The sequence below is a fragment of the Lichenostomus cassidix genome, chromosome 1Ab (genome assembly GCF_008360975.1).
Source record: "Lichenostomus cassidix isolate B80296 chromosome 1Ab, HeHo_3.0, whole genome shotgun sequence".
Classification (NCBI taxonomy): Eukaryota; Metazoa; Chordata; class Aves; order Passeriformes; family Meliphagidae; genus Lichenostomus; species Lichenostomus cassidix.
In genome coordinates, this window is record NC_139481.1 from 2,830,981 (window position 1) to 2,851,706 (window position 20,726).

General features: G+C 44.2%; 2 protein-coding genes and 1 long non-coding RNA gene across 12 annotated transcripts in view; 1 reads left to right on the forward strand and 2 right to left on the reverse strand.

The window, feature by feature from the left end:
- Positions 1 to 4,739, reverse strand: part of IQSEC3 (IQ motif and Sec7 domain ArfGEF 3) — a 75,761-nt gene extending 71,022 nt beyond the window's left edge. For 4 of the 6 annotated variants that reach the window (XM_085049421.1, XM_085049425.1, XM_085049424.1 and 1 more), the window contains exon 1: positions 4,180 to 4,738. In XM_085049421.1, the coding sequence (XP_084905547.1) occupies positions 4,180 to 4,679 (500 nt within the window). In that variant the 5' untranslated portion in view covers positions 4,680 to 4,738. Of the gene's footprint in view, positions 1 to 4,179 lie in introns of all 6 variants that reach the window. The other 2 variants (XM_085049422.1, XM_085049426.1) reach the window with 2 other exon arrangements.
- Positions 4,740 to 10,972: 6,233 nt separating this feature from the next.
- Positions 10,973 to 19,257, reverse strand: LOC146442756 (uncharacterized). The gene is made up of 3 exons (XR_014849451.1): positions 18,024 to 19,257; positions 14,610 to 14,751; positions 10,973 to 12,166 (listed from the first exon to the last, which is right to left on the reverse strand). It is a non-coding gene; the product is annotated as an uncharacterized LOC146442756 (long non-coding RNA).
- The window catches only part of WASHC1 (WASH complex subunit 1), a 31,067-nt gene continuing 29,494 nt past the window's right edge, over positions 19,154 to 20,726 (forward strand). The window contains exon 1 of one of the 5 annotated variants that reach the window (XM_085049440.1): positions 19,154 to 19,253. Coding sequence is in view for 1 of the 5 variants with exons in the window: in XM_085049438.1 (XP_084905564.1) it covers positions 19,364 to 19,445 (82 nt within the window). In the remaining 4 variants the exon portion in view is untranslated. Of the gene's footprint in view, positions 19,254 to 19,274; positions 19,446 to 19,600; positions 19,729 to 20,532; positions 20,612 to 20,726 lie in introns of those variants that run through there. The other 4 variants (XM_085049438.1, XM_085049441.1, XM_085049442.1 and 1 more) reach the window with 4 other exon arrangements.

Sequence of the window (20,726 nt, forward strand, 5' to 3'; positions counted from 1 at the left end):
AGCTTCCGTTGAAATCAGTAGGATTTTATCTAATGCCTTTACCCTGGAGATAATCCATAGAATAGAACATCAACGCATAGTTAAAAAGAAAAATTATGGAAAACAGTACCTCTGCATATGCAATATCTTCATTTTAAAGTTACATAATTAAGCTTTTGAAATGAACAAAAAACCAGCAAATGGTCTCAGAACACAACAGCAACTAAGTGACTTTAACGTCATCTTTTAAAACTCGCCTCTTTACTAAGATAAAAAATTCTATTCTAAGCCAATGCAAAATAATATAATTTAGATTTCAGTCCAGTGCAAATCCCAAATGGGCTTTAAGATCTCCAGGAAAATGCGATTTTAGAGAAATTCTTCCAAGAGTTCTAAGAGTTTGTTTTGCATGAGGAGTTATCTTGTAGAGCAAACACAGGCTATTAATTTAAAGACAATACTTAGATCCATTATGTCACACTAGACAAATACTCTTCCTATGTCTTCTTTTCACTGTTGATGACATGGTTAAAAGAAGACTTTAATGCCACTTTAATACAGAATACTTGTGAATTGCAGCCATGTCTTTTGATGGAAGGAACTACAACGGATTATTAGCTATTATTCTGATTGTATTTATCAGAGTGAGTTTTCCCACTAAAGCCTGGGCTCAGAATCTGAAGTCCTACCATAGACAGCTCCTACTGAGAGTTTCTCTGATAAAAACCAGCAGGATTTGGGTCATTTAGACTTAATCTGCTAAATTCAACCCTGTGGCATTTCTCTGATACTCAATGAAGGGTACAGGGGATTGGCAAAAAGGTTGTATTCTGATAAAGAACGGGTGGAAAATTCATACTCACAGGATTTGCAGACACTTTGGGATGGTCCCTTAAGTAAGGGGGATCTGAGCTATGCTAATTTGGCAACCTGTGTTTTTGAAGCAAAACATTCCATGACGAATGACCTTATTTTTTTGTTTTTAAAGCTGTAAGGTGCTTATGCAATAGCCTCCTAAGGTAGAAAGAGACAGATGCCGTGGAATAATAATCAGCCTAATTCTTGCTGAAAATCTCTGCAAAAATCTCTCTCCTTTTCCTCCTCTCTTTTCATAGGTGAGCTCAGTACCACCTTTCCCACATAAAGACACTCAGCAACAATTAGGGGCCTCTGCATAACTCAGGAATTCTTCCATTTCCAGAGATAGGCTTGGTTTTGTTCCCTTTTAAAATGAAGGTTTTATTAGGAATTTTTAAAAAAGGCTTTAAAGAAAGAAAAGTTGTCAGTTTTTATGAAAACTAATAACAAAAATAAGACTGAAGTTTTCTTTAAAATAAGAGAGATGCTTCAGTTGCTGAACAAATCCCTTGCAGAAGACTGTCCCAGCTGGCATGAACAGTCACATGTATCCAAAAGCTCAGGTCTTCACTTCTATTAATTCTAAAAAACCTCAAACCTGACTCAAAATGAGTAAAATCACAGGGCTGTGTCTGAAGTGAGAAGGACCAGCAGAAGTCCACACTGAAACCTGCTGCTAGAACCTCCTGTTTTGTGAGGACAGAGGAAATTCCATTATTGGGCAGTGATGGGGTTGGCACTGCCTGGGTGCTGCTTTATCCCTGTTTTCAGCCTCTGTATCCCCACATGCTAAAATATCCTTTTTGTTCTGTTTGGAGTGGCCATTTTCTGTACTGAGCAGTCAGACCTCTACTCTTAGCTAAGAAAAAAATAGATAACATTGAACTCCAGGGTTTATAACAGAGGGGAAAACAGATTTAGACATGGGGAGGAAGGAAGAGAGAGCAAACACCTGGTCTGTGCAGGTATTAACCTATCTGTCCCCTGCTGTCACACTAAGGCAAAAATACAACTCACAGGTTGGTGAGCTGAATCATAAGGTATATTGGGCATCCTGTCAAGAGGTGGTGAAAGACTCATCGCCCTCCATCCAAGTTGCCTTTAAGTCAGATTTTGCAGTCTCTTTGATTTCCCTTTAACAGCCAGAGATGAGAGAGGATGAACCTCAGCATAAACAATCAGTGGGGAAAAAAAAAAACCTGCAGGAGTGAGAAATGTAGACTGTTTGGCATCTCTCACATTTCCTTTTCTATACAAAGATTTTGGTTTGCCTAAGCTATAGAAGGAAACAGAAGCAGTCTATTTTAATCTTCCTGAGCGAAGAACGCTGCAGGGATTGCTCTGTTATCCCCAGCAGCAGCCCTGACTTTCCACAAAAAAGGCTTCATCCTACCTTCTATCTATCTATCTGAAATAGAAAAATCATCATATGATATACCAGCAATCAGCTGTGTTCTTGATGCACTTCTCTTTGTGCATTTTGGCAAGAAGGAAAAGCCCTACAATTCTTCCCCCAGACGAACCCCACTGCAAAAAGAGCTCAGAAAAGGAAGAAGTATTTAGCTTTATGCATGGAAATTGATTCTTCAGTCTGTGAAATGACGTATGTTAGAAACTCTGTGCAGAAGCAAGGAAAGCCCTTGCCGAGACGATGTTTCTTACAGAGCCTTCACTGCAGGGAGTCACTCTTGAAAAAACAATCAGGTTGATTATGCATTTTCATTTGGGTTTCTCACCGGTTTGACTTCAGGGATTCAAAGCATGCTATTCTGGATTTACACCAACCGGCATGAGTTCAGGATCTGGCCCTGCTTCTTTTTTTAAACTCCAGACATTGCGTGATGAATAAAAACCAGATCCTGCAAAGGCTTACTACCTGTACTAATACTCTGAGGAGCCCACTCACTTCCTCTAAGTTGTGATTGCAAAATTGAGTCTTACAGTGCAGTATTTTAGAAGCAAGCATATGATTTTTGGGATTCAAGCATGCCTTGACCGCACCTGTTCTTTTAACAGCATTTCTGTCAATAGCAATATCTTCACTGATTTTCACAGAATCACAGGATAGATGCTCAGCTGTTATGAAGTGCTGTAACTCTACTTACACTGGTGGAAAATCCAACTCCATGTTGTAGCTCTGCCCTGTGTATTTGAAACAAACATGAGAGAGAAGATTCCCTCTTATTTAAATTGTTGAAATAGACAAGGGAGATGTTTTGGGCTTCTGGACTTCATTTGTGTACTTCATACCTATTTGTGTGTTGTGCAATTCACTTGGTTTGACATCACTATAATCAAGACAATAGAGACCATTCTAGGAAAGGCATTTCAATCTAGTTTTACTACTTATATTAGTTTCTTTCTTACCTAAAAGAATAGCAGCAGAAGCTATGCTCCTTCTCCTTCTAACTTCACTAACTCTGGCTTTCAACCAGAAAACATTCCCCTGCTTTCGAAGTGCCTAAACAAAGGGAATCACAATACTGACTGCAGCTGTAATTACCAGCTGGTGAACTGATGGCACATACTGAATACATAATCCAAGGGAATGTTGCTCTTCAATAGTAGCCCTTTCCACCACCTATAGTGCTGGAATGCTCATCCTTGTTTACTATACATTCACGTACACACAATGTATTTCAGTAGCCAGTACTAGCAGTCACGTTTTCTTCACTGAAGGTGAGAGACCAGCAAAAAATACTTTGTCCTTTTGGAGAGCCGGATCAGTGTCAGGCGCCAGTCACCAAAAAAAAATACCCAGAAAAAAAGACAACCCACCCACGAGTGCGATAAGCACCCTAAATGTCAAACCTACATACAGCATCTGTTTGTCTACGAATCTATACATACCACGTGCAATATGATGCACCCCAGGAAAGGGCAGGAAAACCCCAGCTCGCTCCAGGGATTATGAGGTTTTTTTGACAGATACCAGCAACTTAAGGCAAACAAGCAACCTCAACGCTGCTGTGCTTTGAGAGGCTTCTCCGTGCCCGGGCTAAACCGCACTCATGGTTGATCAGGGACTTATTTATTAGTGACAGACAGCGGGGGCACGGTGCGGTGAGCTGCCCGAGGGCTCCGAGCGCCTACCGACACTTGTCCGCAGCAGCGAGCGCGGCGAGCCGGGAGCTGACGCGGCTCGGGAGCAGCATCCTGGCTCTTCTTCGCACTCTGCCTGCTCTCGCCGGGAACGCATGGAGGGAGGGATTCCCCACCCACCCACACACTGCCTCTCCCTCCGTGGAGGCTGCAGGGGTATAACCCAGTTCCCGCTGGATGCGGGCCCGGAGAGAGCCCGCTCCGCCAGCCCTGCCCGCCCCGCTGCCCCTCGGCACTCACTCCGCTCTCCGGCTCAGGACGCCTTTGCCGATGGCCTGGGGGGTCTTGTGCTGGAGCAGCGCGGCGCAGCAGCCCTTGTCCTTCTCGGCGGGGTGCTGGTGGGGCTGCGGCGGGGGGTGCTGGTGGCCGGCAGCCCTCCCGCCGCCGCCGGGCCCCGCCGGTGCCGCTTTGCCCGCGGGCGGCGGCGGCTGAGCCGGGAGCTGTTGGTGGTGCTGAGGCGGCTCGGGCTGGCCCGGCGGCGGCGGGGGCTGCTCGCCCGGGGGGCCCTGGGGCTGCTCGGCGGGGGCCGCGGGAGGCTCGGCGGGGGAAGACTGCTGCTGCTGCTGCTGCTGCTGCCCGCGGAGGCTGCGGTTCTCGGTGCTCAGCTCGTCCAGCCGCCGCTCCAGCTCGTCGATGCGCTGGCGCTGGGTGTGGATGAGGCTCTGCTGGTTCTGCACGATGGCGGTGAGCTCCTTCAGGTAGAGCACGGCGCGCACCGGGTTCTCCAGCAGGCTCTCCATGCCCCGGCCGCCGGCGCGGGCCCCGCCGCCCGCCCGCCCGCCCGCCGGCGCTCCGGCGAGAGCGGCGCGGGATGCGGGCACGCGCCTCGCCGCCCCGCGCGCTCGGGCACGCGCACCCGCGCCGCCGGCGGCCGCGCGCTCCCGCGGAGGGGAGGGGACGGGAGCGGGGAGGGGACACGCGCGGGCACGCCCACGAACGCTCCGCGCACGCGCGGGAGGCACCGGGTGGCGAGTGAGGGTCCTTTTCGTCCCGCGGGTCCCGAGTGTCCCGGGGGTTTGTGTGTCCCCGGGGTCTCGTGTGTCCCGCTGGTCCCGTCCATTCCCGGGGTCCCTTGTGTCCCCACGAGGTCCCGTGTGTCCCCGCTGTCCCGTGTGTTCCCCGGTGCCGTCCGGTGCCACCTCGCTGCGCTGCCTGTGCTCCCTCTGCGGAGCCCGTCGCTGTCCATCAGCACCCGGAGCTCTCCTCCTCCCTGAGTGCTGCTGAACTTTCTTTATCCAGGGTGCCTTGGTGATTTCTTTGGGTTTTTTTCCCAAAGTGAATTCAATAATTGTGTCTAGTTTTGCCTGCCGTGTTGATAGCATCCCTATTTTGAGCTTCCCTGGTTAGAAACATAGGATCATTAAGGTTGGGAACATCCTCCAAGAGCATCAGGTCCAAACTTTGACCGATAGCCTTAGGAACGTAAACTGATGCAAACCAGGATTAGAAACTGTTCACAGACTCCTAAATCAGAGCTGCTATTCACAGTTCTCTTGCAAGCACTCAGAGGTGGCTTTGGGGGACCATGAACTCAGACTGAACTCTAAGGAGCATGAGCATTCAAATCCCACACACTTTTGATTTTATTACAGGGGAAACCTTCCTCCCTCTCGTTGCCCAGTGTGTCATTAATGTTTTATGACAGGAGATCGAGTAGGCAAAGCCTGGCATTATTTAGCAAGGGGAGAGATGGTTATAGGGGAATGTGAAAAAAGGAAGAAACTTGTTTCCTGTGCAGGCATGGTGACTGGTGGACAAAAATGCCACAACCAGCCCTGACTTTCCAGGTTTCTGTAGAGAGAATGTGCCAAAGGAAAATGCAGCAGAATGCTTTTGTGCCTAACACGAGGGACTGTGCAGGGCCCTCCTTACAAAACTTCGAGAGTTAATAGAGTTGCACAATCCTCTGTAAAATTCAGCAAAGATGGGGTATTCATTCAGGAGGAATCTGCAAGGACATCACCAGAAACTGAACGTCTCCTTTCACTCTGTAAGCAAGAATCCTGCCAAGCTGGAAAACGCCTCCTCTTTTATCCAGCCATCATTGTTGCCCTTTGATTGTGCTGCCACAATACCTGGCATACATCATCTGCAAAGCTCTGCACACTGCTGAAGTGCTGCTCTGGAGAAGGGGAATGGTGGGATTGTAGCCATCAGGAAAAGGGAAATGCAGACACAGAGTGGTTAAATGGTTTGTCCAAGGCCATGCAGGAAGCTGAGGAGGGAGGATGCAGCAGGAGGGGAGAGGGGGGAAACACATGAAAACACACAAAACACAACAGATCTCTGATTTCAAACATCTCTGGCGTTTAGCCCAAACTTCAGGTCATTAAATGCTGCTGCTTCTCTCTTTGGGAGAGATATTATCTGGAAGGAAACAATGGTGAAGATAAGGAAAGCCTGAATTCTGTTGAAATTATTTTTGCCGTAGATAATTTGTTGGTATTGTATTTTTCAAAGTACTGATTATTTTCACTCCATTCCAGAAAAAAGTAATAATGAATAATAATGGATTAATTATGTTCTTATAGAATAAAGTGCTTTCCTTATCCACTTAGCAAGGTGCTTGGGCATTGCACAAACAATTACAAATAAAGTGCAGCAGTAGTAATTAAAATAAGCATGCATTGTAAAGCCACAACAAAATGCAAATGAGTCAAGCCCCAGGATTAAATGGAAAGGTCTAATACTACACGATTTAATTTTATTTTTCTTTAGCTATTTAACTCATAGTAAAATAGTAAAAAATAAGCATCCATGATAGGGAAGGTAGTAACAAGTTAGGTGTTTCAACTGCAGAAAAATTTTCACTGCAGAGTGTTCTTTTAACATTTTCTGAGAGGCCCTAATCTCACTTTAATTTTCAACACCTCACTGAAACTTGATGCAAACAAATCACTCCAGCCTTTTGACAGGCAGAGACTTCCCGTTTTTCCATTTCCAATTCTGTTTGAGGCATTCCCTTCCTCTCAGTTACACTCTATCTCCTCCTGGACAGGAGGTCATCACAGCAAAACCAGGCAGTCTTTTCCTCATTTTCTTCCATTTGATCCCAATTTCCTCCACCTTCCATGCCTCAGCCTTGCAAGGTAACAATTTACTCCTGGTAATTCAGTATCCAAAGTGCTTCCAGTTGCAGAAGCAGAGCATATAGCTTAGGTTCCCAGCTATGATTTTGTGGACTTATTATCATGAGCTTATGATAAGGGTTTTAATACTTCTATAAGGCCTGAATTTTTATTGTCTTTGTTTGAGGAGGGAGTTCAGGAAGGTGTGTAGAAGCACACTGAATACAAGAAAGATTATTGGCATTTAAGGTCAAGTCCTCGGTAATCAAGGAAAGGCACATTTAATGTTGTCCAACTCACCTTAATTAACATTTTCACCCCTTCTTCCTGCCAGAAACACAAGTGAAATCCCCACGGCTGATATTTCCCACCAGATCTAAATTCTTAGGGAGTACACAGAAGGAAGCATAACACAAATCATATAAAAACCCCACAGAATTAGAGGGAAAATGGGAGGTGAGAGATGCAAGAATCATGGTCCTGTGTCCAGAATCTTCCATTCTGATTTCTGGGGGAAGATGAGGGCATTTTAAACCTCACCTGGAGTTTAGCAGCTGCTCAAGCAGAGATTCTCAGAACTGCTTGCAAACAGCCTGCAGACCGAAAAAAATTCTGCAGGAATTAGATGAATAATTTCAAAATAGAGGATAGAATCAAGACAATCATAATGTTCTCATGCATAATTCATGGTCAGAGAAAAAAAATAAAAACGCATCTCCCGAATTCTTCTTTCACTCAGGCTTCTTTCACTTGAGGCTGCATCCAAAACTGTTCAGATCAATGAGAGATGTTTCACCACCTTGAGCCCAAGCCAAGTCACTCTCTGCTTACACCTGTTAAGCAGATGGATAAAATGAAGCTAAAACGAGTGAAGCGTGTTGCCCACAATCACACAGGACACCAGTAATTATCAGGGCCTGTAAATCAGTGCCTGTAATTAGGAAATATTGGAATCAACAGCAGTGTTTCCTCTGGGAGCAGCCCTCTGGCACCCTCTAGTCCAGCACCTAAAATCCAGGTGTTGAGGTCTGCAATTCTGACATCTGCAAAGAGGTGAAATCTCTCTGTCTGACTTATGTTGTGGCTGTTGAATTGTTAATTCATATTGATACCATAAAGCCAGAAGCAGTGGGAAACATCTCGGTTTATAAATCAAACATAAAGAGCTGGGATGTGGTAAGGACAAATATTTCAGTTTCTTTCAGTTTTGGTAGGGGTTCTTTTCTCTTCAGGTGAGCACAGCTAAACTGCCGCATAAATATTAAATGCTGCTGCTCATCAGGAGCAGGTAGGATTGTAGCCTTGAGATGTGTGGTTTTGACACATTTTAAAATCTTGACTGTGTTTGAACTGTGCCATTGCAGCCTTCTGTTATTTACTGCAAATTGAAAGGAATCAAGGTCTCTCTTCAGATTCCACTTTCCCTTTTCATGTCGCTAAATGTTACATTATCTCCTCCCTTTTTCATTCAATTAAGCTTTGACCACTTAATTGATTAATTCTAGAGAGCAAAAGCTACACAGAGACATTTTCTTCAGAGTCAATCAGGTTTTTGTTTGAGCTGACAGTTGTTCAGTCTTTTGTAAATACTGCAGTAAAATGAAAAAACCCACCCTGAATATGAGCTTGATTCTCCCAATATTATCTGACTAGCTCCTCTAAATTACATTGAGATTTTCAATTTTCTATGGGACAAGTTTGCATGAGATACACAAGAGGGAAAAAAGGAGAAAAAAGGAGAAAAAAGGAGAAAAAAGAAATGGAATGATGTTAAGTCTAAACTCATACTCCAACTAGGAGTTTTTTCTGCAATGGCAGAAATCAAATACTGTCAAGAAAACAAAAAACATTCATGAAAAGGATACATTCCAGCTCAGGCTACAATATAGCATTTTTCTGATGAGCAGCTGTTTAAAATATTTATGTCAGCTTAGCTGTGTTCCACTGAAGAGAAAAAAAAAATTACAGGAGAAGAGGCAGTTGTTCTTACCACATTTCAACTCTTTATGTTTGGTATACAGAAGATATTTTCCCTTTGCTTCTAATTTCGTGCTATCAGTATGAATTAGCAATTCAACAAAAGAAAGTTCACCTTGTTGTTTGGTCTGTGCTCCTGTTTCATAACAGGGGGAAGCAGATGCTGACTTCTCAGGGAAATTAAGGCCAGGACAAATCAATATAGCATCTGGCCTGATGTGCTACATGGTGTATAATCTCATGCAGCTTGGAACATGAGTTTAAGAAAAATATATCTCCAGAAAGACTATCTCTGGTACCACTGGGAAGACAGTAAAAGGTAGACAATTTGTCTCATTCCTTGATATTTTGTCACTGTGGTTACTCTCTGTCATGGTAGACAAGTTGGAATATTTTTCTTATATGAATTTATTTTTTTTTACTTCCCAGACATGAGTAATTATGCAGTTCTCCACCAGGGTAAAGAGCTCCTTAATCCTGAAGTTTTTCTCTCTTTGAAGGTGACTGATCAAATCACCTGATGCTATTATTTTTAGCAAGAAAAATGGGCTGATCTCTTTAAATGATGTCATTTTCTGAAAACCTGACTCTTTGGGGTTTTTTGGATTTTAAGGTAATCTTTCAGACTTCCTGATATGCAGCATGGTCTAACTAGAGGCAACCCAAACGTTTGCTGAAGAGGTTGCTGCTGAGATGTGCTCCTATCTCTTTTTCTCATTATTTATGGGGTCAGGCTTTTGCTCAGGTCAACCTCTGCCTTCAAATCTGCTTGCAGACAGGATCCCTTCTGCTCAGACAAATATTTCTGTGTTCTGTTTTGGTGTCTGAAATAATTTCAAGGAGCACATGAAGAGACAAAACTCAAAACAGGAAGAACTTGCTCCAGACTTTTCTTTGAGGAACATGACAGAATTGTTTCAGACCTCCACCACCACCCACATTGCTGCAACTGACTGCAGGGTGGAACCTCTGCCTCCTGCAAAGGACACACAAGAGCCCTCTGGTTTGGGAGGCCCAGATGGAAAGAGCAGGACAGGTCTAGTTTTTGTGTTGCATGAATTAGTTTAACATAAGGTTAAAGTTCTGGGTGAAAGGCATTTTGTCTTGTGAATTTCTTCCCAACTGATGGAATTTTGGCAATGGTTGAAGCCAATCTGGTGACTAGACAAGCAGCTGAAAACTTACAATATTTACCTTGGCCAGAGAGAAATTCACTACTGATTTTCTGGCTACCTTATTTGTCTGCCTCTCAGGTAAGAGCAGCCTAGCAGATCTTTCCAGATAGAGAGCAGAAGTATCTTCTGAAACAACATTACACTCACTTTTAAAAGAGGGAAAAAAGAAAAAAATCCCCAAAGCTCACAGCAGCACTGCTTTGTCGTTCCCTCCCTTGCAGAGATAAGAGTTCAGTTACTCTTTCTCTCTGCAGCACTCTCTGCACTGCTCACCTTGGGAAGCAAAGAAATGGCAAAGGATAAAGGGTCTTGTCCCTGGAAGGAGGGAGGGCTAGGGAGCCACTAGCAGCAAGAGTGATTTGTTTAAAAGCTTCCCATCTGTTCAGGTTTGTACTCCGTTTCACATGGAAATTACTGCTGGATGGATGTGGTAGAATGGTGATTTTGGACACATTCTAATTGGGTTTTAATTTTTTATGGGATGTTTTGGGTTTTTTTTTTTACAGAGTTCAGCATAAAAAGGCAAAACACAACCAACTGTGACAGGATATATAAAACAGAATGAGCTGCCTACAGATAAATGAAACCAGTCCAAAATAATAGAGACCAATGTGAATCATGACCAAGAAGCATATTTGTAATAATAAACATGTCGTCCATGTCAGATAAACAAATCACAAATATTTATTAAGATAACAAACAGATTATAAATAGAGAGACATCCCAAATTCAGATCATGTCTCTCACTGATAGTAGATATGAATTAGCAGCCATATCTGCCAAAATAAATCTGGCATTCTCACAGTCATCATTTCAAGAAAAACAAACAAAAAAAACCCCTGAAAAACCAATAGTAATAAATAAAAAGAAGGAGATTACAGAGAAGGAGAGGGCAGACAAGCATTGTTTTTTCTTCCACCAGTAAGGGCATAGTTTAGAGAGATCAGGCTGCATTAGTGCTGCTAAAGATGATATAAGCATGATGATGATAAGAAAAAACTGGAGGCAGGGTTGAGGGAGAGGCTTCCCTGGTAGCTGCAGTTCTGACCCCAATCCTATAAGCTGCTCCAGGCAAGCAGGTGCATGAGGCTCAATTTGAAATCAGTGAGTTCAAGCCAAGCACAAAAGTCTGTCTAGCCAGAGCATCAGCTGGCAGCTTCCATTTACCTCCTTCTGCCAGTCTTTCAGATGGAGATAACACTTTATTGATATGGCAGGAGTTTTGATGTCATGAACAAAATGTGATGGAACAGTTATTCTTTAACTGTGGTGGTTGTGGAATTAAGCCAGTCAGTTTAAAATGCTCAGAATTTATTTTCAGGAGGACCTAAATAAAAGCAGTTGTTCTAATGCAAACCTGGCACTAGTTTGTCATGCTGTGCTGAGCTCCTGGAAATGGAGAGGCTGAGGTGCTGCAGCAGGGGAGATTCTGCTATAACATACATTTCTGTGTTTCACACCATAGATTTCAGGACATAAACAGCCTTACACCAAACTGAACAAAACAGGGCTATAAAATACCAAATGTGACTGAAACAATATTGGGCTTGGCATTAATTTTTTTTTGTATTTCCTTCCCTTCTGTGAAGGCAATGGTGCATACTCAAGGCCAAGCTCCTGCTGCCTATATTCAGAGGGGGAATGGAGGAACTCTTAATGTGACAGTCTGTCTGTCCTGCTGGATTTCCAAAGAGAAAAAAGGAGCAAAACCATTTGCATGACTATCAGGAATACAGTCCAGAGGATGGGGCCAGACTCTTCTGTAGTGCCCAGCAGCAGGGTAGGAGGCATTGAGCACAAAATGAAACACAGAAAGTTCTACCTGAATATGAGGAAAGACTTATTTACTTGGAGGGTGACAGAACACTGGAACAGGATGTTCAGAGAGTCTGTGGACTCTCCTCTGGAGATATTGAAAACCCAGCTGATGTGATCCTGTGCAACCTGCTCTAGGTGAGCCTGCTTTAGCAGGGCTGTTGGGCTATCAACCCCAGCCGTTCTGTGATTCTGTGAATAAAGCCCAAAATAAATCAGGAGCTCTCAACTGTCAATCCCAGTCAGCATAATAAGAGGTAAGTTCTGCCCCAACTATCCTCAGGAGCTACTGCCACCATGACTAGACTAGCTTCAATTTTAAGGGATGTTCTCATAGCTGGTTTATATTTTTATTTTCCTTCTGATAAGTCCTACCTCATTTTGAGGTGCACCCCAAAATCCTTCTCTTCCTTATGTTTCTATATCCTTGCTTCCTGGCTCATTGCAGTGGATGTGCTCACCTACAGCTGAGCACATGATAAAATGTATGTAGTTGTAAATGGTTTATTTGCCAAAATGAACATTCAGTCAATGCCAAATTATTTGTGAATTTGAGGTGCACGGATTAATATTTTGGATATTTAAAACAATGATGGCAACATTTTGTTTTTTTTTTTCCTAAGCCCTTTGTCTTCTCTCAGGAACAGAAAAAAGCGTAGAGTAATCTATAGATGCTTAGCTTTACTATTTTTCAAAAAAAATGAGCTATGAAATTTAGCTAGCATGTAGAAAACACGAATAGAAGTATTTACTAAACAAACACACTGGTTTTATTACAAAACAATGACAGAAATGCTGTTAAAATAGATGTTGTGTTGCACACTATTATTTTGGCCTCTTCACATCACTCTCAAATGGAAGGGGAATTAAAGGCTGAAGTGAGAGATATATATCCTACTGCTTTGTAAATGAAAAGAAAGATTACAGCTGTAGGTCTCAGAATTAAGTAGGGACCTGACGTTATAATACAAATGCAAAATAAATTCATGTTTCTAGAGGAAAATCCTGTGGAATTACCATGGCACCTTGGTATACAGCTATTACAAGGTAGTTAATATGGCATAATTTTAAGGACCACCAGGAAATTTGGCCTGCAGCACAGAGGAATTAGAACAGCCTCACATAGTAAGCTTTGAAGTGAACTATCTTCGTGTGAATACTGAAGAGCAATACGAAGCATCTGAAAGGTTGAAATGCAAAACTAATAGCTTCACTGGAAAGGTTTAAGATGTATTTCGCTGCTCATTCAGAAAGAAGCTATTTCAGGTAGGAATTTAGAATTTTTACTAAATTTCCATTTGAGAAAAAATGGGGAAAAAATTCTGAATGTATTGCCCAGGGTCTTATATGAATCTAGTCCTTTGATTTTATGGCGCCTAACTGGAAAAAAGGGTTGCAGAAATAATGCAGAAATAATAAATAATCCAACCAAACACATAGCAAATAACTTACCCTAAAACTATGGAGGTTTTTTATTTACTAAATACACTGGAAACAATGTTTTGGGCATGTCTTTGGAAAAAAAAACGGAGTTTAATTTTTTGGTTCATCAACTAAATCAGATGATAATTTTTCACGCAAACCAACCATTTGAACATCCCTTGAATCCTAAATCCTATTGACAGTAAAGAATTTGGATGAACTTCTCACAGGTGTGAGTCTCATTCCCAGGGAATATTGATTTCTGTTATTTAGCTTTTGTGTTTGAAAAGATGAAAAATTATTTCCAGCTTGGAACTAACTCTGCAGGAACAGGCTTTTATTAAAGTGCAAATTTCATGTGAGTGAAAATTATTCTTAACCACATATTGCTTAATTTTCTGAAATATGGTTTTTTTGAGGCAATGTCAAAAGTACAATTAAATGGTGCAGGACTGAATCCTAATTGATGGTGACAATAATGAAAATGAATTATTTAATGAAAGCTTATTTTTCCTTTTTTCCCCTTCGCTTTTACCTCTCTTTATTCTGTTTGGAAACAGACTGTTCTAAAATGATTTGAGTGTCCTGCTGTCACTATTCAGACAAGCATTTGTCAGAATGTCTTAATACACACTAATATTTTCAGTAGGCTTTTAATAGAACATCTTTCTCTCCCGTTCCTTTTAGTTCTAATCTTTAATGTAGGGTCTTGCGTCTCCTTTCATGTTTCTCTCTTTATTAACTTTCCAAATATATTCAGAAATCCCCTAATTTGTATCCAGCAATGACTTAGGCCTTGAAGCATTAAAATGTACATTTAAAAACATTGAAGCTAATGTAGGAAACTGATAAAATACTATTAAAATTCCTGGTTTAAATATACGTGATTTGAAAAAATATGAATTTTTAAAAGAGCTATTTTTATAAAAGGGAAGAAATGTTCTTGAGAATTCCATCTTTTTTTCTTCTCCTTTTAAGAATGAAAAATCTAGAAGAATTAAAAAAAAAAAAGAAAAAGTAATACCCAAGGCTGGGTGGGGAGTGCAGTGAATTTTCATCAGAATGCTGACACTTATTTGAGCCTTTCAGGATGGAAAAAAAAAAATTAATCTTCAATTTTTTTGGAAGCAACATCTAATATTTAGCACCCACACTGTTCTAAATGAACTTAACGGATGTCAGAATGGAAAGAAGGATCTTAGTGATGACTCACCAACATGGTAGCTGGGAGTTGGAGCTGTCTCCTTCCTCCTTGGGTCCATGGGCTCTTCACTGGCCAAGGGCAATCAGGGAGCTCCTGACAGCTCCCAGCTCTGTTGTGGCAACAGAAGAACAGCCAGAGATGGAGTTCATGGCTGAAACAAAGGGGAGAAGCATTGGATGGCTTGGTTCTGGCTTGAAAACCAAATGGGATTGCATGGCAAATAGCTGGGTGTTACAGAATCTGAGTATAGAATTATTTGCATGGTTGTTATAGAATCTGAGGATGTAATATAACAGAATGTTGCAGACTCTGTGAGTCTTGTGTGTGTTGATTTTGAAGTTAAATAAGCCATTTGGGCCCATTGGGAGCATGGCTAGGTGGATGTCCTTAGAATACCTGTTGCTTTTCTCTTACAGCCACGGCTGCTCTTCATATCTCTCCCTTTCATTTATTTTTTCATAAAGGCCTGGTATGGGAGGTTTGATCTCCTGCCAGGCAGCCTAGTGGGAATGCTCTGTTGAGTTATGCAAGCAGCATGGATTTGATCCCTACCTCCTGCTCCCATGCTCTTAGGAACCCACGGCACAGAAATGAAAGGCTTAGCCTGCAGCCAGGCTCTGTGCTGTGCTCCTGGCAGGGCTCAGGGCTCTCAGGGCTGAGGGTGCTGGGGCAGAGTGGGAAGGAGCCACAGAATAAAAGGATGTGCATCAAACTCTGTCCTCATCTCTGCTCCTTTCCAATGATTTTCTACTCTTTACTGTCTGTTTTTTGTTACCTTTTTGCACTGATATATTGGCATTTCATAAACATCCTTTTTTCTTTTTTTTTCTTTTTTTTTTAAGTCAACAAAGGCAGTTACTGTGAGCATGCAAAACCGTGTGGATGCAATGTTAAGAATGGCATTTTGGAGTTCACAGCTGAGAGTCCTCCCAGCCACATTTTGGGCAGAGACCTTTGCAATCCAGCTTTCCCCAATCAACCAACTCAAGGAGCATCAATGACACACTGGTTCAGCATACAAAGAGGTGCCATTTTAATCTATGACAGTGCCACAAGAGTCATTTTATACTCATCTGTGCACTGAAGTTGCATTTTTATTGTTTTTAATGTTGTTTTTTTCTCCCCAGCATTGCCTGAGGGTTCAGCCTGAGCTCTGTGTGAAACATTTTGGCAGTTTGTGCCCTGGAGAACTTCCAGTCTGCTGGGCAGTGCAGGCACAGGGTGTCAGAAGGGCTCTGGCACTCAGGAGGAATAAGAAATGTGATGCTGGTGAGTGATGCTTACAGCTGTTTCTGCAGGGCCAAGGAGGAGGCTTGGGTGATGGGGAGGAAAGTGTGGAAGCAGAAGGGGTTGAGGAGGAGACTTTGACAAGAGTGGGAGAGAAGGTAAAGGGGGGCAGAACTGGTATTTCTATCAACTTCAGGCTCTAGTTTGTTCCACTCCACTGCATTTTACCCCAAAGCCCTACTTCTAGGGGGAAAGGAAAGCCACATGTTTGTGGGGAAGGGATGGAAAAGGTGTCTGCAGATCTCTGAGTCAGAAGAAAGCTTGTGCAGAGGAAAAGGTGGCTGCATTTGGCCCTTTTTTTATCCCCTGCAGTAAGAACACCTCAGATATTATTGTTATAATACAGATATTAATGTTATAATTAGTGCATCTATAATTCTAGGGGAAATAAAGGTATTTAGCCTTTTACTTCTGACTCCCAAACGACAAAAAATTGTTCAGTTTTGTCTCATTGCTACCTCTTGTGAGCACACACTGATCATTAGTGTGCACTCAGACACACTAATGTGTGCACTCAGCACACACAGGTGCTGATTGTCACCAGACACAGAACAAGGGACAGATGTTCCTTCCTGCCTGCTCTTCTAAGGCAACGCCACAAGCAAAGCATTTCAGTCAGACCTGAAGCAAAACCTGAGCTCCAAACACTCCCAAAGGTTAGGGGAGCTCAACTCGACATCCAACTGCAACAGCAAAACATCCGTCAGATCTGAAAAACCCTAAAACAAGAGGGATGTCTGGAGTAAGAGCTGATCTGTGTTCTGACCTTGTGCAAAAGTGACTCAGACAGTCCTGCCTGAATGTTTGACAAATGCTGTTCAACAGACTACAAGAATTTCCAGCACTTTCAAAGCAACCATAGCAGCGTTCTGTATTCTCCTCACCTTTGCTTTTCACATTTTCCCTTCAGGTTCTGAGTTTTATGTTATTAGATTTTGGTATAAAACATTATAATAAATATTAAGCAGAAGCATTTTCCGTCCTAAAAATATCAAAGATGGAAAAATATTATTGTTTCCCTTTTTCTAGCGAGAAAAGTGAGGCACTAATTACTTGCCCAAGGTGACTTTGCTCAGCAAAAGATAACAAAAGAAAGAGCAAGTTAATTTAATGTTCTGAAGGTTGAGTGTTTTGGTCTGCCTTTTTTTAATTCTTTTTTACTTCAGAAAAAGCACTCTGGTGGGAAAAATGCCATTTCAGAGATGTGAAAATGAGTTCAAATACAATGGGAATGTGAAAGGGTTGGCTGCTGCACACGAATTTGTGGCTGTGACACAACAACAGGTGAGTGATTAGTTTGTGTATAGATAATTGCAACGGGTCTAGCCTACAGGAAAAAAATGCTTTTATGCAAGAGTTGTAGACAGGGTGGAAACACCTGAATATTGTAGTGTAGGAAAAGCTAACAGACAGAAGAAGACTCTAGACAGTAGAGCTCCTTTTGTTAGAGGAGAAAATTGCTTCTCACCTAGGACTTGCTGTATCCCTGCAGCTCTGCACACTCAGCCTAAGATCCAGTCTTCCTTTTCTGTCTATTAGCTCTCTTTTTGTCCTTTAATGATGGATTTTGCAAACCTGCTGGCTGCTCTTCCTCAGGCTGGGAGGGGGACATGGGAAGGGACTGTGTCACCCTGCCATCACCTCTTGCTTCCTCTTGAATTTCATAAATGGTCTGAGCTGGATTTCACCAAGCAGCAAAAAGCATTTGGAGGGCTTCCTGTCAGCAGTATATAAATAAAATTGGATCAGAATAGATTGAGTAGTTGCTTCCCCATTTTGTTTTTGACAGGTCCTGACACCCACACACCTGCCCCTTGCTCAGACTCAGATCTGATTTTTTGTCTGCTTTGAGTTTTTGGCAGGATTTTCTATTTCTCACCGAGAGTTTCAACAGCTCTTACCCTACTCCTCAGTGCTCAGGCCTTGTGCTCTTGTGCTTCCCATACTTTTGGGTCTTACCAGCCCATCATTAAAACATCACAAGGGCAAGAACTGCACCTCCTGCAGGCTCTGAAGCTGATCTTTGCAACTCTGCTGGGTCCAACATCACTCCCCCACTTCAGTCTGTGTTTTCCACTGCAAAAGAGTGGAACCAAGCAAACAATCTGCAGCAGGTAATTTATGTAATGAACTTACCCTTTTCCCCTGAGCTGAATATGCATGAGTGGGTGCTGATGTCTTCAAGTGTATTCCCTGTTGGAAGAGGTTTGCCTCGTCTTTTTTCCCCTGTGCACTGCTTTTAATGCTACAGATCAATCACAAGTGTTCCCTGGCGCATCCAAAAGCTGGTGTTTGCTATTCAAACAGCGTGAAGTTGTAACTGTTTACATAAGTTTGGAGAAATTGTTTCTGATCCTAAAGTGGAGGAGCATTCAAACACCTCTGTCATGTGCAGCACACAGCCCTTTAAAGTGTGGGTTTAATGTTTATAGATGTGCTCTCACAATTCATTTTTCATGAGTGTTTGTGCTCAGAGACCTTGGCTGCTCGAATGTGTGCACAAAGAGAGGCTTGAAAGCAACACAAGAACAAACTAGTGCAACATAGTTATAAATTCTGTATTCAGCAAGTCAGCTTTTAAATCGCCCAACTCTAAACATGAGCGCTGGAGAGGAAACAAGCAAGCGTGGGAGTCAGAGACTCCTGCTTTTGCTTGGAATGCCATGTGGCAGGAAAGACAGAAACAAAGGGTGCAGAAGTCAGGCTGGAACTGTTAGTGTCCAAATTATGGCCATGAGGATGGGGAAAGTCTGGAGTGAAGCCTTTAGGAGCTGCTGAGGTCCCTTGAGGAGCTGCTGAGGTCCCTTGAGGAGCTGCTGAGGTCCCTTGAGGAGCTGTTGAGGTCCCTTGAGGAGCTGCTGAGGTCCCTTGAGGAGCTGCTGAGGTCCCTTTGAGGAGCTGCTGAGGTCCTTTGGCCTATTCGGCCTGGAGGAGACTGAGGGGAGAATTCATCATGATCTTCAGCTTCCCTGAGAGGGGAAGAGGAAGGGCAGGCACTGATCTCTCCTCTGTGGTGAGCAGTGACAGGAGCCGAGGGGTTGGCATGAAGCTGAATGAAGGAGGTTTAGGTTGGATATGAGGAAAAAGCTCTTCACAGGCTCCCGAGGGCAGTGCTCACAGCCGCAGCCTGCCGGAGCCCAGCAGTGCTCGGACAGTGCTCTCGGGCACAGTGTGACCCGCGGGCTGTCCCGCGCAGGGCCGGCAGCAGCACCCGGCTCTCCCCCAGCCCATCCCAGCCCATCCCGCCATGCCATCACTCCCTCCGGGCCCGTGAGGGCGCTCTGGCCGGGCGGAAGTGAGGTGTAGTGCTGGCGGCAGTGACGGCAGTGAGGGCGGAAGCGGCGCGGGGCGCGGCGCGGGCGGCAGGTGAGGCTCGGGGCGCGCGGGGCGGCGGGGAGCGCGCGCGGGGGGCGGGGCCGGGCCGGAGCCCACAGCGCCCCGGGAGCGGCCGGGCGGGCCGATGGTCGGTGCGGGGCATGGCTCCGGGAACGGGAACAGCCCCGGGAACAGCCCCGGGAACGGCTCCGGGAACGGCTCCGGACAGCGGCCGCGCCTCCGGTGGGTGCCCTGCCGCCGTGCCGGGGCTGCGGCCTGCCGTGTCTGAGGCCCGCAGGCGCTGCCCGGAGAGAGCCCCGCCAGCTGTTGGGGAGCAGAGTTGAGCGGCGACTGTTTGGGAGGCACGGCAGGGCTGGGAGATGGTTCGTTGCACGTCTTGTCCTGCGGTGCTTCAGGAGGAGCGTTGCCCGCAGGTCGGGGAGGTGATGCTGGCCCTGTGGCCGGTGCTGTGAGGCCATTTGTCCAGTTCGGGGTCCGAAGGGCTGCAGAGCCTGCAGAGGGCCCGGTGAGAGCGACAGGGTTGAGTAAGGGGCTGGAGCATCTGTCTTGCAAGGACAGGCTGGGGAGCTGGGCCTGTTCAGCGTCGAAAAAAGATTTTCCAGGCAGGTTGTGGAGTCTCCCTCACTGGATATTCAAGGAGCATTTGGGTGTCACCCTGTGCCAGCTGCTCTAGGATGACTCTGATTAACCAGATGACACACTAAGGTCCCTTCCAACCTGACCGGTTCTTGATAGGCCAGTATTTGTGCAGTTACAGTGATTTGCCAAATAAAACCATAGTGTCAGGGTTTACAAGTGAACCTAAGTGCTGATGTGATAATTGCAACTACTGGGATAATCTTTTTCTATGTTCAAAATAAAGAATGAGTTGGCCAGCAACAAAGGCCACAGGGCTACTAGACCTGTCTGTGCACATGAAGAAAGGAAAGGATGCTGATGAATGTGGAGAACATTGTGGATTCACATCCAGCAGTGATGGTCATTGACAGTATTTATTTCAGTAATCACCAGAGATCCTGTGATAAGGTTTTCCCCCTCCTTTTTATTTTTTTTATGGTGGTTTTGTGATTTTTTTGTTTCAGTTATTAAATGTGGTTTAGATATTGAAAGATTGAATAGCACCTGGATATTCCCAAATGCTCTTTCCAAAAAAGAGGCTCTTCATCCCCGTGCAGAGGAGGTTAATCCTTGACTCTGTGCAAATCACAGTTCATCTCCCAACAACGAGTTTGGTGTAGTGCTGACTGTGGTTGTGGCATTTCACGTGGTTGAGGCAAATGTCAGCTGGGAGTTTGCCTGAAATGACCTCTTTATTTCACGGAGGTTGCATGGCTGGTGTTGCTGGCAGTGATTTGCAGACCGGGCTGACCTACCCTGGAGGAGATGAGGTAAAACTGAAACTGCCCCTCTTCCTTGCCAGTTCCCTGAAACGTGGAACCTTCCTGGAGCAGGGAAGGGAAGCAGAGTGGAGAGTGCTGCTCTTGCCAGAGGCAAGGCTGGAAG